Source organism: Xenopus tropicalis, chromosome 8 (assembly GCF_000004195.4).
Source record: "Xenopus tropicalis strain Nigerian chromosome 8, UCB_Xtro_10.0, whole genome shotgun sequence".
NCBI lineage: Eukaryota > Metazoa > Chordata > Amphibia > Anura > Pipidae > Xenopus > Xenopus tropicalis.
Genome location: NC_030684.2, coordinates 38731603 through 38748208, shown reverse-complemented (window position 1 = coordinate 38748208; position 16606 = coordinate 38731603). Strand labels below are relative to the sequence as shown.

The following is a 16606-nucleotide window of genomic DNA, read 5'->3' as shown; positions in this document are numbered from 1 at the left end:
ACACTAAGCAGCTCCCACATTTGGCCTACAGTGTGTAACTAGTTTCTAAACCTCAATAGTTCTTTCCTCTCGCCCTGTACCTCTGCTCTAGACAGCGAAGAGTAGGGAACAAAATGATGAGTAAGTGTAAAGAATATTAAAAGAATGAGATAGCTAATAGTATTACAGTTGTAGAATGCTCACCCTGAAAAAGTCACCATGTCTATTACTGAGATGGATGTGTAAGAACATGGGAAAATACAAGGTCACGGAGATTAATAAACACTGCAATGTGCTTATCAAGGAACTGCCCTGTTGGATGGTGATCATGATGGAGTCAGGAAATAAACTTCTTTCCTTCTTGGGCAAACTGTGAGCAGGGCTACATTGGTTGTCTAGCTTTTGATATTTAGTTGCATTTTGTTCTGTAGGTCAAGAAGAATATTAAGAATTATTACTATCCAACATATTATTAGTATAAACCATTTCTCCTCCAGCATTAAGTGAATGTCTCACTTGCAAATTTCCATTTTATATTTCCCTGTAGTCAGCTGCATTAGAATGTACTTGAGCAACATGAAGCCCTTGCACTTGCCCCTGTATATCTGTGCATACAGGGGAACCTTGGAGATACCACCACCAGCTTTAGCTCCAGGGGCGTTACTATGGTGCCCGGGTTCTCCCCACACAAAATTGCAGATTATTCACAAGGCAGGTGAAATTATGGGTCACCTGTGATTTTGCTTGTATGCTGGTCACAGACAAGCCCCACATACCCCCTGTACCTAAACAGCGTCTGCTTCCTTCCTAATTATGCCACTGCTCCTGGGGAAATGTTGTGTTGTGGGTAAGAAACAAGGCCATAGCAACCAGCATTCTGCATCTATGGGAAGTAAATGAACCGGATAACTAACACTGAACAGATTTGTCCTAATGCAAATCTTTTAGCAATGTTTTAATCTGTGCTGCAAGCAAATATCTGGTTGTTATGGACTGGAGCAATAAGCCCTATTGATTGAGACTAGAGTCCAGGGCCAGAACTAGGTCCTGCCTTACCCTAGTGTTGGCCTGTCTGTAAGTCCGGGGGATTCAGTGCACAAGCCAAGGGGGAGAAAGATTCTCAGTTATTCCTATCTATGTTGCAAGTTATTATCAGCAGGCCCTGTCTTGTATAAAAAATCTCTCAGCATATGGAATATGTCTGATTCTTTCGAATAGCTTAAGTTGTAGATGTAAGAGCTTGCCATCATTTCCTCATAATTACTATGTATCAAAAAAAAAATTATTTCTTACCCACAAAATGAGAGGGTAGGTAATAAAGGCACCTGCCTGAAGTGCAGCAATGGGGGTGCCAGACAGGTACCTCTCCTGCCTACCCCTTGTTTGAGCCCTGATAATTATACTAAGAACTAATAAGCCTTGCCCACCTTAAGGGTGAAGACACATGGAGCTACTAGTAGCAGCTACTTGTCCCAGCTACTAAACATCAGAAAATACCCTGCCATAGACAATACTGAGAATTGCCTCTGCTAAAACAATTAGAGACAATTATCAATAAAAGATCAGCATTGTCTATTTTAGTAGCCGTGACAAGTAGCCTCTACTAGTAGCTCTGTGTGTCTTTACCCTAAAAGACAAGCTGTCATCGCTAGTGTATCACAACCAAAAAAAAAATACAATTTCAAAGGATATTCTATCTAGAGAGTAAAAACAAAGTCAAAAGAATCAAGAGAGCCACGTATCCCCTCTTACTACCTTGTTCTGTCACACTCCTCTTTTCCATTCTTTTCAACTGGATTGGCTGTCACTCATTCTACTGACTCCCTTCTCTATCTACTCATTCCTATTAGTCTATTTCTCTATTTTCCTTACTGCTGCCAAACATGCTCCATATGTAACCACCGCTTCTCTTTGTACTTGTACAGGACTACACCATCACCATGTATTTCCAGCAAAGTTGGCGTGATAAGCGCCTGGCCTATACTGCTCTCCCTCTTAATCTCACATTGGATAATCGTGTGGCTGATCAGCTCTGGCTCCCAGACACTTACTTCCTGAATGATAAAAAGTCCTTCCTGCATGGAGTCACTGTCAAGAACCGGATGATCCGACTGCACCCAGATGGCACAGTCCTCTATGGACTAAGGTCAGACTATGGTTTATTTCACTATTTTCCCTAAATTCTATGAAAGCTCTCATCCTCTCATTCTACATTATGTAATGAAAATGAAAGAGCCAGCCATAATTTACAAAAAACCGATGATTAAAGAAATATGATCATTTATATAAAAAGGAACATACAATAACCGCTAAGGTTTCTTTTCCACCTTTAGATTTTTTTCAGGAACAGGAACCCTTTTCAAGATAGTATACCCTTAGATAGTATTGCATAGTTCCAGGCACAATAAAAAAACGTTTACACCAAATTTTAGACTAAAGGGTTACAAGTGATATTGAGGCCACTGTTGCACAAATATGACAAGTAATGCTAACAAACTATCTGATTCAAAGATGGGGTGAGGGTGACAGCAAAGCAACATGAACAGGTGGAGCTGAAATATAGTATTTACAGTACTTCAGGATTACAGGAGGGGGGATTGTAAATGTGTGATACAATACAATTGGATAGAAACAAGTTACTGCCGTACCACTTATTTAATGAACATTTAGGTCAGACCTGTCCAACTGGAGGCCTTTCTGGCCAGATGTTCCCTCCAAGGTATTTTAGTGGCCTCCAGTGCGTTAAAGAGCTCCAAATACTTATTTGTGTGACATTTTAAACTTCATATAATCCAACCTTGGAATATGCCGTAAATTCACTACATTCACTAAAATGCTAAATAGTACTGATATGTGATTGGTGCCCTAAACCAAATTCACCATCTGCTTGACTCATTCACTTCATTATTTCTGTTCTCTATTTTAAGCTTTAATCTTCCACTTCACCTCTCTCGTTTGTATTGCCAGATTTGTTTCTTTGTCTCATCATTTGATATTGGATCCCTTTTTGCAGTTCTTTTATTTTCTATCTTTTGAGCTTCTCTCCCATTATTTTCTACCTTATCACTAGATTCTGACATTTCCCCCCTTTGCTCCCCAGATTCTGCCTGTTCTTGCCTTGTTCTTTCTCCCCTTTCTTCAAATTTTACCTTTCATATCAAAAACAATTTGGCATCTTTTCATTTAGTACTTACTGTACTTACTTCTTAAATACTTAATTTGAGAAATAATGCACCCATTCTGTGAAATATGAGAATAATAAAAGTCACCTATGTCTTCAGTGGCTTCTAATATACAGAAGAGTGTGTATAATTCCTTATATCTATTAAGAGATGTGCCATTCAGAACTTTTGGATTGCCGCTATGGAGACCAAAATCAATGCAGATGCTTATCCACTGACTACAACAGAATATTCAGCCAGTAGCCAGTAACAAATGTTACCTAGAAATATTCCATTTTGGATCAACAGTTGTAGGCTGTGTTCTCACGACACCTATTAAGTGGGAAACAATCCATGGCAGTTGCTGGTGTTTTTATTATCACTATTCAGCAGCATCGATCAGAAAACATTTGGATACCTACATCTTTCTAAAAAGCATGCTATCCAAATTCCTTTCTATGTTATTTATATTTCCATTCTGATACAGTATTATCATGGTTGTGCCATTTATCTGTAATTATTCCAGTGCTGTACAAAAAGAGAGGCATATGCCTGAGAAATTCATTTGTATAGTGCATATAGTGCAACAAGAAAAAAAAAACCTTGCTGCCCTGATATGGTGCTGTTCTGTATATTTCCCCCTAATCCCCAGATGCAGCAGGTTTCTGGGTAACGCAGAAGGATTAGCTGTGGAGTATAGCAACAATGCAGGTTCTAAAACCTGTGGAATAGATGCAGATATAGTTGTGGATATATCATACTCCATTTTGTCACTATACTGTATGTCTAAGATACAGAAATTTACGCTGAACACCGATGAAAGCAGTTAAATGTCAGCCAAAAATGGCTCCTGCAGATAACCATTCCTTCTCTGATTGCTTTTCATTTTCAGTTCCTATGTCTTCTACCTGATCTCATACTCTCGTTTCTCCCCCTCCCTTCCATCCGCTCTCAGTCTCTTCCCCTTGGTCCCTCACTCTTTTTCTTCTTGTTTCCATGGAAACCGCATTCACTCAAAATGAAACAGATCATTCAAATCATAGCAAAAGACAGAGAGAGGGAGAAGATAAAATGAAAGGATGCCCTCTGTTGGGAGACTGATGTATTGTTAGAAAAGAATGACCTCCATTTAGTGAGCAATATTATGAGAGAGAGAGCCATATCATATTTTCACAGAAACTCTATGGACTAATGGACAGCTTAAAACAGGCACAGAAACAAGCGTACAGATTTGGCAGTCATCATTTGGTGTGTTTTTGTTGCCATTTTGGTGATTTCAGATATTTTTATTCAATTTACATAAATTCAGCCCAGGAGCTTCAGCCATAAATTGTATTAAAATTATGGTTAGGGCTATTTAGAGCTAGGTGCTGCAGAAAAGGTTATAAGCCGCCATATGTAAGGCCAATTGTATGTAGAATCAAAGTATATGTAGTAAACTGTGCTGGGCACATTGAATAATCATTAGGATAACTGTGTCAGGTCCAGACTGAGATTTAAAATAGGTCCTGGCATTTTTAAGTACACTGGGCCCAAACAATTCAATGCCAGCTAGAGCTGCTAATTCTTGACAGGGAACCTACAGGAAGTAGGAAGTGATGTAAATAGGTGAATCTGTGATGTCACAGGGCAGATTTGGCCATCACGCATTAAATTGGGAAGGAAGAGATTTGGTGAGCTAGGAAGAAGCGAATGGGCTGGATCCAAGGCGGACTGGTTGGATTGACTAATTATTTTACCGTCAAGTACATTGCTGGTATTTTATTGGCTAGGCCACTGAAATGCCAGATAGGTGGCAACCTTACTATAGTGACTGTCTATGGAATCTTACAGCAGCCTATCTAGCATTTGCCAATCTATATAACTTGCCAGTCTGGGCTTGGTAAGCGGTTCTTATTCTGCTCATGCTGCTGGAAACCGATTGTGCTCTATCTTAACATAAACCAGTTTGGGCAAAAGGGTGACAGTATGAGGCCTGCAATTAATGCTCTTTAGTAAAAGAGTCTCCTGTACATTAGAATACAGTCTGTTTAGATGCCAACTGTTGGTGAGAAATGTCACAGTGAATCAGCTTTTTCAGGCCATCGTGCATTAAGAAAGACTATTCCAAAATTATATAAAAAAAAGAGTAGTTATAAGAGAGACTAGATAGATAGATTTTTAGGAATTATTGGCTCAAAAATAATTGCTATTTTGTTAGAATATCATTAGATTATCAATATCAAAAAAATAATGAAGACTATCCCCATGAAAAGCAAACTGTGTTTAACACACTCTTATTACCCCCACAGAATCACAACCACAGCTGCCTGTATGATGGATTTACGTAGATATCCCTTGGACCAGCAAAACTGTACATTGGAAATAGAGAGCTGTGAGTATTGCGGACTGAGAGGCAGTGTGTTGCTAACATGGGTGACACAGTGATACAGCGTGTGATGAAAGTATCATGATACAAACAGTGAAATTCTGAGACACTTTGCATTTGGTCTTCATCTTTTATTTCATGTGGTTTTTGGGGTGGATTGGAGGGACAGGGGAAATAGAAAAGGTATGTCGGTATGTTGTTAAAGGGGACCTGTTATCTTAAGAAATAGTTCCAAATCCTTTTCTATCATATTAGTAAGGCACAAAAAAATGTTACTTACACTATATAAATATTTTTATCTTGTTCCATAGGATGCTGCTGCCATGAGGCAAGTTGAGAAACTGCAGGGGCAACAAAAAGCTGTTGTTTGTAACTAAAAGAGCCAAAATTCTGATTTTTTTAATCAGAATTTAATCTCTTCTAGTGCAGAAAGCACTATTGCACGGGATGGGGGGGGTCATCAACTTAGCCAGTTTAGGGTGACAAGGACCCCTGAGATGGCGCTAGCTTCTTCAGTTTTGGAATTCACAATAACAGCAAGGCAAGCTTTGCATCACCATGCCAAAATGTGGTTTATGTGCCAGAACGGGGGAGCTGATGTCCATGCTCAAGCACTGGCTATACAATTATAGGCGGTGAGGTGGGAGGGAGAATAAGAGGAGTGCAGTGATATCTAGGTGGTGCAGAATTGAAAGTGAAAGTAATTGGCTGCCCTATCTGTATGCCAATGGCAGAGGGAGAGGTTTTAAATAGACAGAAATTGTTGCATTCCATGAACGTTTATCATTTTTCAAGCTACATCACTATATTGTAAATTGTTTAGCTTTTTGTTCAGAAGTTCTTAAGTTTGGAATTTTAGCAGCTACCTGGTTGCTATGGTCCAATATACCCTAGCAACAAGGCAGTATGGATGGAAAGGGCCTGAATACAGGGGTATAAGTACAGAGGAAGCAGACCCTGCAGTTGTAGGGAGGTATAGAGGGGCCCCAAGTTAATGAACATTTTTAAATAGGACAGGATATTTGGGGGGACCTAAAAATTAATTTGCTGTGGGGCCAAGTAATATCTAGTTGGGCCACTGCCTGAATAAAAAGATAAGTAATAAAATGTAACAATTACAATAAAATTGTAGCCTAAAAGACTCACATTTTTGAATGCTGGAGTCAGTCACCCGCATGCGAAAGCTAGAAAGAGGCAGAAGATGAAGGCTAATAAAAAAAATGGATATCAATTGAAGTGTAAACATACTGAAAGTTAACCTGATAGTGAACCGCCCCTTTAATAATGTACTGTTTCACTCAGGATGTTGTATTATTCTAAGGGTGACTCTGAATTATAAGAAGTGAGGGGTTTCAGATTCGAGAAGTTACAAAGGTAATAAGACTACGTAGAAAGTGTGCCCTGTGGAGTCAGAGAAATGCACATTTCTCAGTAATGATTATAGTGCAAGGAGCTGTTCATTTGCAATGAAATAAGCAGAATCAAGGTCAATGTTATAAAATGTTACAGGAGTAACAATGCACTTGAGAACAAAGGCAAACAGATGGCTCTGAGGTAATAAACACTTATTTTTCTGTATTTTGCAGATGGATACACAATAGATGATATTAAGTTTTTCTGGCAGGGAGGAGAAGAAGCAGCTGTCACAGGGGTATCTGCTCTGGAGCTGCCACAATTCACCATTATTGAGACGAGACTGGTATCCAAAAACGTCGTATTTACCACTGGTGAGAAACATTAGCACTGCAAGGTTAAACTGTTATAAACCGAGAAGGGGTGTATACGGGACATAAAAAATAACCAGTGAAAAAGTGTCAAAAATCTTGAGTTCCATTTCAGGGTAACTCTCTGGCACACACACACAACTATAGGGTTGATTCACTAAAGTGCGATAAAACGAGCGCTATTTATAGCATACATTAAAAATTTTATTGCGTCTTATTTTTCGCGTCTTAATGCATGATTCACTAAAAAGATACTTGCGTTAATTTAGACGCAATGCTGTTTGCGTTAAGTCACGAAGACTATTTTGACGCAAAGGGCGCTAATTAACGCAGCGCGCTACTTATCGCGCGCACGCCATATTAACCATACACACCATTACATTCGTAAAACTACTTTTTTTGAAAATGCCCATTTCCCTGCAAACTGGAGGCTGCATCACTCTAGGGCCAACACAGACTTGAATAAATAACACTGCAAAGTCCATATTGTGTTGCCAAAAGCTCATTAACTGTACTTTTCTATAATTACCGCCTGCCCCAAGTAGGTGTTAATTTTCGCATAGACTAATGCGATATTTAGTGCGTCTAAGTGTTTGTGAATCATGCGTTAGTATTATTTCTGTGCGAGAATTAACGTAATGCGGTAAAATGAACGCATTCGGTTGCACGCTATTTAAAGCATGCGATATGCGACTTAACGCATGCGATAATACTTTAGCGAATCAATTTTAACGCAAAAAAGCATGCGATAAGCGTTATCGCACCTTAGTGAATCAACCCTTATGTGTCCTATTTTAAAAGCCAAGACAAGATTAGTTCAAGTACCAGTTTGGTCAGCACACTAAACTTTTGCTTTGGGCCAATAAGCAACTGACATTTTTTCAGCTGCCAGGTGTTGCTTGTATAGACCTGGGCTGAACATGCAGTAGAGCAATTTGTGAGTCAGAATGTAGTGCCCAAGCTCATACAGAGAGAGCAATAATGCCACACTGCACCAAAGAACCCAGTTTTTTTTTATAGACTAGGTGCACCAGTCTAGATTTCCTTCCCCTTTAATCAAATTATTCTTTCTTAGACTTGCTTTCCTTTAAAAAGAGGCCATTAGTTTGTTCTTGGTAGTAGCTAAATTAGAATAAATCCATACTGATAGCAAAAAAAATCCATGGGGTTTTTTAATGTTTGAATCTTTTCACCAGACGTGAATCATGGTGTTCCACATTATAGATAGACCACCAGGAAAAGCCCATGTGCCAAGTGTTCAGGATAACAGATCCCATATCTTTACATGCATAGAAGGAACAGACATATTAGCTTACTACCTGAGGATTACACGCACAGATGTCTACTCTAATATCCTGTCTTTACAGGTTCCTACCCTCGACTGTCACTAAGTTTCCGGATTAAGAGGAACATTGGATACTTCATTCTTCAAACCTACATGCCATCAATCTTGATTACCATTCTTTCCTGGGTGTCCTTTTGGATCAATTATGATGCATCAGCTGCTAGAGTGGCACTAGGTTTGTAATGTGATATGTGATGGTGTATATACATATATATATTTTTATTGTTTTATTTTATATATAGGCTACATTTATAGGCTTTGTAGCAGGTTGTCATAAAGCCTGTTAAAATGGCCTTTATTTCAGCAGAATAAAGGCAAGTTTTTCTTAGCAGCCAGTTCAAAAACACAAAACATCTTTATTGAGCAGAAATAGTTCAGCAACATCACAGCTGCAGCAATATTATCAACCTCTGGACAGGAAACAGGTACATAGACCATAGATATGTATGTTCAGTATACAGACCTTAGTCTATGTCTCTCTTTCTCTCAGAGTCTATAATAAAACTGACCAGCTAGGGTTTTAAAGTTCCCTGGTTAGGCTGACACTGCTTATCCATTGTAACAAGTACTGGTGTCTGGCTCTAATAGAGAGAAATTGTTCTGTGGGGGGTTACTGATATGTACATTATATGCCCTAGCTGTGTTTTAAAGCCATTCTGGGTTGGTTAATAAGCAATTTTTGAAAACCAGCCTCCTTGTATCCTAGTTATGATAAAAAATGAGCACCCTTCTTTCTGCATCCTACTATATAGGAGTTCATTGGAGTCTTTATATTTTTATTCCATTGTATTTTAGGGGTGACGACGGTGCTTACTATGACAACCATTAACACCCATCTGCGGGAGACACTTCCTAAGATTCCGTATGTGAAGGCTATTGATGTCTATCTGATGGGATGCTTCGTCTTTGTATTCCTGGCACTACTGGAATATGCCTTTGTTAACTATGTATTCTTTGGACGTGGTCCCCAGCAGCAAAAAAAGCTCAATGAACGAACAAACAAAGCGAATAATGAACGCCATCGCTATGAAGAGAGAAGAGTACGCGAGCAGGTCAGTGTTCCTTGTACATGACTTAAAGGCATCTCCAAAATTGTATTTGCCCTTTAGGGATTATTTGCGTATAGAGGTGCAAAACTGCACACGTGTGGTTGCCAATAGCAACTAGCCAGTTTACTACAAGATAGAAAGGGAAAGTAAAAAATATATTTGGCTACTATGGGTAATTACATCATTTAGCATCCGATATTGTATCTCTTACAAAATAAGACTGGTATGATTGACAGTGAAATCTTCTGGCAATTTTCTATCTGGGATTACCCAATAGCACATACTACTAAAAAGTATATTTTTATGAAAATGGTTTATTTAGATGAAGCAGGGTTTTACATATAAGCTGCTTTATGCAATGTATTTTTATAAAGACCTACATTGTTTGGGGGTTTTCTTTATCTTCTCAACACTTTATTGAACACCTTAAGACAGCTTAAGTCTTATTTACAATTACAGTGCTAGGTGCTAAATGAATGCATTATTGTACCCATTTATTGCTATCCACCAAGGTGCCTCCACTTTCGTCTGCCAACTATTTCATGTTCAGAACTTCCTCTGATTTGTTATTTTTAGGGCTTTATCCTACATTTCAGTCTGAATGTTAGTTTTAGATTGTTGCATTTAAAGGAGAAAGAAAGGCAAAGTCACTTGGGGGTGCCAAAATGTTAGGCACCCCCAAGTGACTTTAATCGCCTACCTTGTAGGCATTTTAGGAAAAGGAAGCAGGAAGGAAGGAAGCGCTCCGCTACAGGTGCCCCGGGCTGGTGCTGTTTTCTCCTAACAGGGGCACCAGCCCGGGGTAAAAGGTAAGCGATTAAAGTCACTGGGGGGTGCCTAATATTTTGGCACCACCAAGTGACTTTGCCTTTCCTTCTCCTTTAAATGTACTATCGATATCCAAACATTAGTCAGAAGAAGACTAAAGTCTGAATGTGTATGCCCACCTTTAGTGAGACCAAGCTAAAATGGCAGCTGCAATATTAAACAAACAGAGGAAGTTTCTAGGGCTGTTTACTCAGGTATGGTAAAGCTGTCTGCAGAATTAATATAGCATTCTAGCTCGCACTATTGTGGCTAATCTATTGGCAATAAAATGCCAAAATGCTTTTCCTTCTCCTATAAGGCATGTATTTTGCAAATCTAGTATTTACTGAATGAACTCTATACTGCCAATACATGGCAGTAGCTGCTTCTACATTAAGCCCCTAGAAAAGTGTCAATGTAAGCTTAAATGTTGTTCAGGACTAGCAGTTAAGTCATCAGCCTTTGATGTGAGATCTCATGCTAAAGATCCTGGTGCAATTCCAGGGCAACTCTGTGTGACCCTGGACAAGTCACTTAATCTTCTGGTGTCCCAGCATGTTTAGTGAACCTATAATGGCTGCCTTGCTTGCGGTGAAGCACTAAGAGATAAAGAGAAAAAAGATATATATATAAATTATTCACTTTTCCTTTTATATTTGGAAGACCAAACACTGGATTATTGCTTCCTACAGAGCAATAGTAAAGAATTGTATAATTATAGTGATTTCATATACCTGAGACTACAATTGTAATTGTGGTAGTTATATTTTAAGTTTGTGAGGCCTTGGGTGTTGACAGTGATGAGCTCATTAGGCCTTGGCCAGAAAAGGTTAGGTTTGCTTGTAGACATTCATGAGAAAATGTGATCCCAGAAAGAAGTTGTGTACATGAATGTTTAAGGAACTACAAGAGCACAAGAATGAGGAGCTACAAGAGGACAGCTATATGGAGAAGTGCTGACTGCACTTTTTGTGAGGGGAGCTAACTTGTCATAGTTTATGTTATGAATGAACAGACTCTATCCAATACTGGTCTGATATACTGTATTGCATAAGAACTGAGGACATGGAGTAGCATTAATTTCCATATATGCACATTGTTTAGCCATATTTGGAGTCACCACCTGTATGGGGCATCATCACATAAGTTTTCCCTCACAGTTGGTGAATAAATAACATAACAACCCTCAGACCAGTCACTGGGTCTGTGCTAAAAGCTAATTTGAGTAACTTTGTATGTTCTCCCTTGCTAAAAATAATCCACTTTCTTGAAGCTATCTAAATGTATCTACTATGCAAGTGAGCCTAGCCTGCCCCCAGGCCCGGATTTGTGGCGAGGCCACAAAGGCCCGGGCCTAGGGCGGCATAAACATAGGGGCGGCATGCCGCCCCGCCGCACGCAAATTTTTAAAATTTTGCTCCCATACGGAGCAATGGGGACCTCTCCCCACTGCTCCGTATATGAGTTTTAACTTTGGCGCATGCGCATGCGCGTTAGCGCGGCGGCAGGGAAGGAGGAGGTGGTTTGCGCATGCGCGCTCGCACGGCGGGTGGGGGCGGTAGGGGGCGCCGAATTGGGGCGGCCTCGGGGCGCGTCGTTTAGAAATCCGGCGCTGCCTGCCCCAGTCGCAAGAGGGGCAACCCATGGGCATCCACATAGACGCCCTATTGGTGCATTTGGGAGCCACATACTTGCCTATACAATGCAACTAAACTTGCACCTTCCAAGTTAGGCCAAGGGTTATGGGGCAGAAAGAAAGAATGTAACCTAAGCTTTTGTCTGTGCATTTAAGAATATTATGGAAAACTGACAACTGTCTCTCTCTTACTTAGGTTGACCCTTACGGGAATATCCTTCTGAGCACCCTTGATATGAGCAGTGAGTTAATGTCAGCTGAAATGGGAAGCAGTGTGGGTGATTCCCGGAACTCAGTCCTGTCGTATGACACCTCAGGGATCCAGTTCCGTAAGCAGCTAACCTCAAGGGGAGATGGCTTCGGCCACACACCCTTGGAGCGCCACGTGCCCATGACAGCCGCCCGTGGACGTGCCAACTGCCGCCTTCGGCGACGTTCCTCCAAATTAAAGCTAAAGATCCCAGACCTGACAGATGTCAGTACCATCGACAAATGGTCCAGGATCATTTTCCCCATCACCTTTGGATTTTTTAATCTGGTGTACTGGATGTACTACGTCAACTGAGGCTTTTCCATTGCCCCACCTTCCCCCTGAACCGCGCACCCACAATCCTGCCACAGGACACAAGCTTTGCTGGAGTCTCTCACCCCCTCCTGCTTCACGGTTTGATTTTTTGTACCGAGGAGAGATGGATTTACTATATCCTAGAGGGAGGGGGCAGGAGAATTGCACTTTTTTGCCATATTTTTTCACCAAATTCCCACTTTTTTGCCTGCAAATGGAGAGAGCAATCTTTTTTTCATTTTTGTTTTATTTTGTAATCATTCTGGATATTGGTTTGAGGAAACTTCTTTCTGGAGACTTTACAATTAGCAGGATAAAAACAAGCTTATATGTAGGAAAGATCATTCAGGGAGTAAATACAGGAAAGAGGGAAAGGTGATTGTGGGAAATGGGGAAATGGAAAGATGATGTTTTATAAATGCCGGTTAGAAACCTTTACACTTTCATTGCTAAATTTGCTGCAGAGCTATATATATGTGTGTGTCTGATGCAGAGCAGTTTGTACTTGCATGCAGATGAAAGCACTGCAAAGCAATACATCTCTCTGCAGCACAATCTATATCAGTGTGCACACCTTCTCGGAGGAATTTGTGTCTGCTACATATTACTTTTGGAAATGCTAACATCAGATTTGTTCAAACAGAGAATATAAAAATGAACTGAATCTTGAATTGTCACTTAAGCTATGGTGTGCCAAATCGTATTAAAACAATGAGAAAAGATATAGGAGCTGGCCTAAGAGTAGGCTCTGAAAACAGATGTGCCAATGTTAAATTAAAATTACATTAATAGGTAAAAAAAATAAGAAATTTTCTTTTAAAACAGTTTTGAAGTAATTCTGAGATCCAAGGGCAGTGCCAAGTTACAAGAGCACTCATTAAATATATACAGGATATATAGGTGCTCAATGAGACCCCCAAGGAGGAATCAAGAGAACTTATATTAAGACATTTTCTGTCGTAGGTATTCTTACTAAAAAATGCAAAACAGTTGCCAAATTTGAAAGCAATAGTTAATACAGCATAAGGAATTTGAAAAACATGCTTAACTTGAACTGTTGGAATTCATTTCTGCACTTAATGAAAGAAACGCTCTATTACTTGACAGTAAACTGACTGAAGATGACATTTTTACTCTCGTCCTAGAAAAATACTAGTCCTGATCCACAGTGTTTGTAGAACCTAAAGTAGTGTAAGACCGTATATATGAGGACAACTACATAAAGTGCCAAGATTAAACCACACTGGCTCAGGGAAACGAGAGGTGCCAAATCTACAACAGAGCTAGAACAGTTTCTGAAAACATGCAACCAAATGTGAAATTAGTTCTGGATCTAGCATTGTCTGAGAAACTAAAATATGGAGCCATGTCCAAAAAAAAACTTGAATGTTATTGTTATAGTCAAAAATATATGCAGGCATGGGATCTATTATCTGGAAACCCATTATCCAGACAGCTCTGAATTACTGGAAGGCCGTCTCCCATGGACTTCATTTGAATCAAATAATTCACAATTTTAAAAAAGGATTTCCTATTTTCTCTGTAATAATAAAACCGTACCCTGAATTTGATCCCAACTAAAATATAATCTTTATTGAAGGTAAAATATTATATTTATTTAATAGTCACATGATTTTTTAGTAGACTTAAGGAATAGAGATCCAAATTACCCTTTTCCGGAAAACCCCAGGTCCCAAACCTGTATATACCAGATATAGAATGGAACTGTTATAGGTAGAAAAAGACAACAAAATATACAATCCTGCTATTATTCAGCAGGCAAATTATTTCTAATTATTCCTAATGCTAAAGTACATTTACTGGGAGATGAAATAGCTGTGATACCTTATATTGGATTCATTTTTTGCATATTAGAACTGACATACCTTTTTCACTTACTGGGTATTTCTTCTTTCCTACATACTTCGAACAATTTATAGGCTAATAACTGTTTCACATTCTGCAAAATGATGGTATCATCTTATCTATTTTATCTGTATGCCACTGGGAAATTTGCAGTGTGAAGAATTGATCAGTTTTAAATTGCTATGTAAATCCATTGTACCTTTATTTTCAAAAATACAATTTCCGTAGGTGCAAAATGACCTACGACATAACCCCCCCGCACACATTTTGACTTATACTATAGAAAACATATAAAACAGAATCTGTCAATTCATTTTATAATGTCATATCGTCCAGAGCCCTTTATTTTGGTAAATGTCCTACAAGAGCCCCGATAAACTAGCAATTAATTGTAATGAACTGTGAGGGGCAAGATATACATTATATATAAAGGGTGGAATTTTGTAGGCAGCATTCAAAGTGGCAGACAGTATAGTCAGTTCAGTTGTCAGAGCAGGTTGGCAATTAAACACAATTTAAAGCAGAAATGATTTTATGATTTCAGATAAGCATAGTGCAAATGTTGGCTGGGGCAGAACAGCCCAGGTTACTATAAACAGGCAAATAAGGGTTGTTTCTGTGCCAAATTCCAGCCAGAAGTAAAAACTATCCATTTAAGCATAGTGCAGATAAGTTGAAATCAATGTGGAAACAGATAAAATCAGGTACTATATATAGATTGTTGCATTTAATGAACTGGCAGCTAAAAAAAAATGCACAGCAGAAGATGTTTTACCAGGCTTGCAGGTCAGGAAATGTGGCTAAAAGGAAACACAAAGGAAGCAGAATGGAATAACTATGGTTCACCAAATGGTACCCACAGTCTTGCTCCAAAAGGCCATAATTGAAGGATACCCATGTTTGTTTACAACAGTTGTTACTAACTCCAGGGGAGCAGAGTTAACTTTAGTTCAGTTACAGTACCTGAGAGGCTAAATGATACCCCTCCTCATTACTTGTAAGGATTCCAAGATGGAAAAATTATTCTCCGTTTATATTCAGAATTTCTTACAACCCTTTCACCTATTACATCCTGCTGGACAGGGTAGATTTAAGTCTGTCTCTTGAATACATTGTGGTTAGTAGCACTTTGCTTTGAAGTGTCGCGCTCATTAATACGTAGCATTCTCTGAATAACTGATACTTTTGTGTCAACATGTAGTTTGTCAGTTTCAAAACCATGTCAATAGAAGAAGAGTCCGTTATTTGCATTAATGCTATGTAGGGACACCCTACACACTGATCTCAAAACTTCTTAAATCAGGGAATCTATTGTTATACATATGCTATATATGATTAAATACATTTAGCATGTAGTGAGATAGACCCCTGTGCTGTAGACATTCTCCTAGATCTGCATTAAGGCAGAAACATGACCCCTTTTGCTGTAGAAGTCATGTCATTGTATCTCAAGAACATGTGCCCTAAAAACCACTAAAAACCACAATATCAATAAGACCTGTTATAACTAACCAGATGTAATTATTGTTAGCTATTACGACAAGCACAGGATTTTCACAGGAAGGATTCTGCTATTAAATTTTAACACAGCTTGTATATTGTGAGCACATTCACCCATTTATCCAACAAATCAAGTTTAATAATCATACTCCTCTACATGGAGTCACCTACATTGTTAGACATTACTATTCTTCTCTGGTCTGGGTGGAGCATATCTGGGAGCTCTAACCAAACCCCATCTATCATTATGCCATCTTCAACGTTACTCAGCATTATTCATCTTCCCTACAATTTACTCTTGCAATCAGTCTTGCTTTGCTATTTAACATTACTTAAACTGTCATTGTCATTTCGTAAACCCAAACTGCCCTAAACTGCCGATTTAAGCCTAAAAAACAATTTATTACCATTATAGGTGAATATTTACACCAGTACAGTAACCCACAGCAACCACTCATACAGTTGCATTCATTAGTTTAGCCCCACTAGTCTGATTAAAGCTAATTGCACATTGGGGGGGGAGGCATTGTATCTCATTGTTTGGCACTGCTGTGCTATCCTTCTGGGTAGATGGAGTTTTCATGTTTTCCCTATGGATGGATAGAT

The 16606-nt window shown here is 39.2% G+C and overlaps 1 protein-coding gene across 1 annotated transcript in view; it reads left to right on the top strand.

The window, feature by feature from the left end:
• The window catches only part of LOC100496398 (gamma-aminobutyric acid type A receptor subunit theta), a 70654-nt gene extending 55348 nt beyond the window's left edge, over positions 1–15306 (top strand). The window contains exons 4-9 of the mRNA XM_002939210.4: positions 1905–2125; positions 5432–5514; positions 7095–7235; positions 8600–8752; positions 9373–9629; positions 12266–15306. Of these exons, the coding sequence (XP_002939256.1) occupies positions 1905–2125; positions 5432–5514; positions 7095–7235; positions 8600–8752; positions 9373–9629; positions 12266–12634 (1224 nt within the window). The 3' untranslated portion in view covers positions 12635–15306. The remainder of the gene's footprint in view (positions 1–1904; positions 2126–5431; positions 5515–7094; positions 7236–8599; positions 8753–9372; positions 9630–12265) is intronic.
• Positions 15307–16606: the final 1300 nt, after the last annotated feature.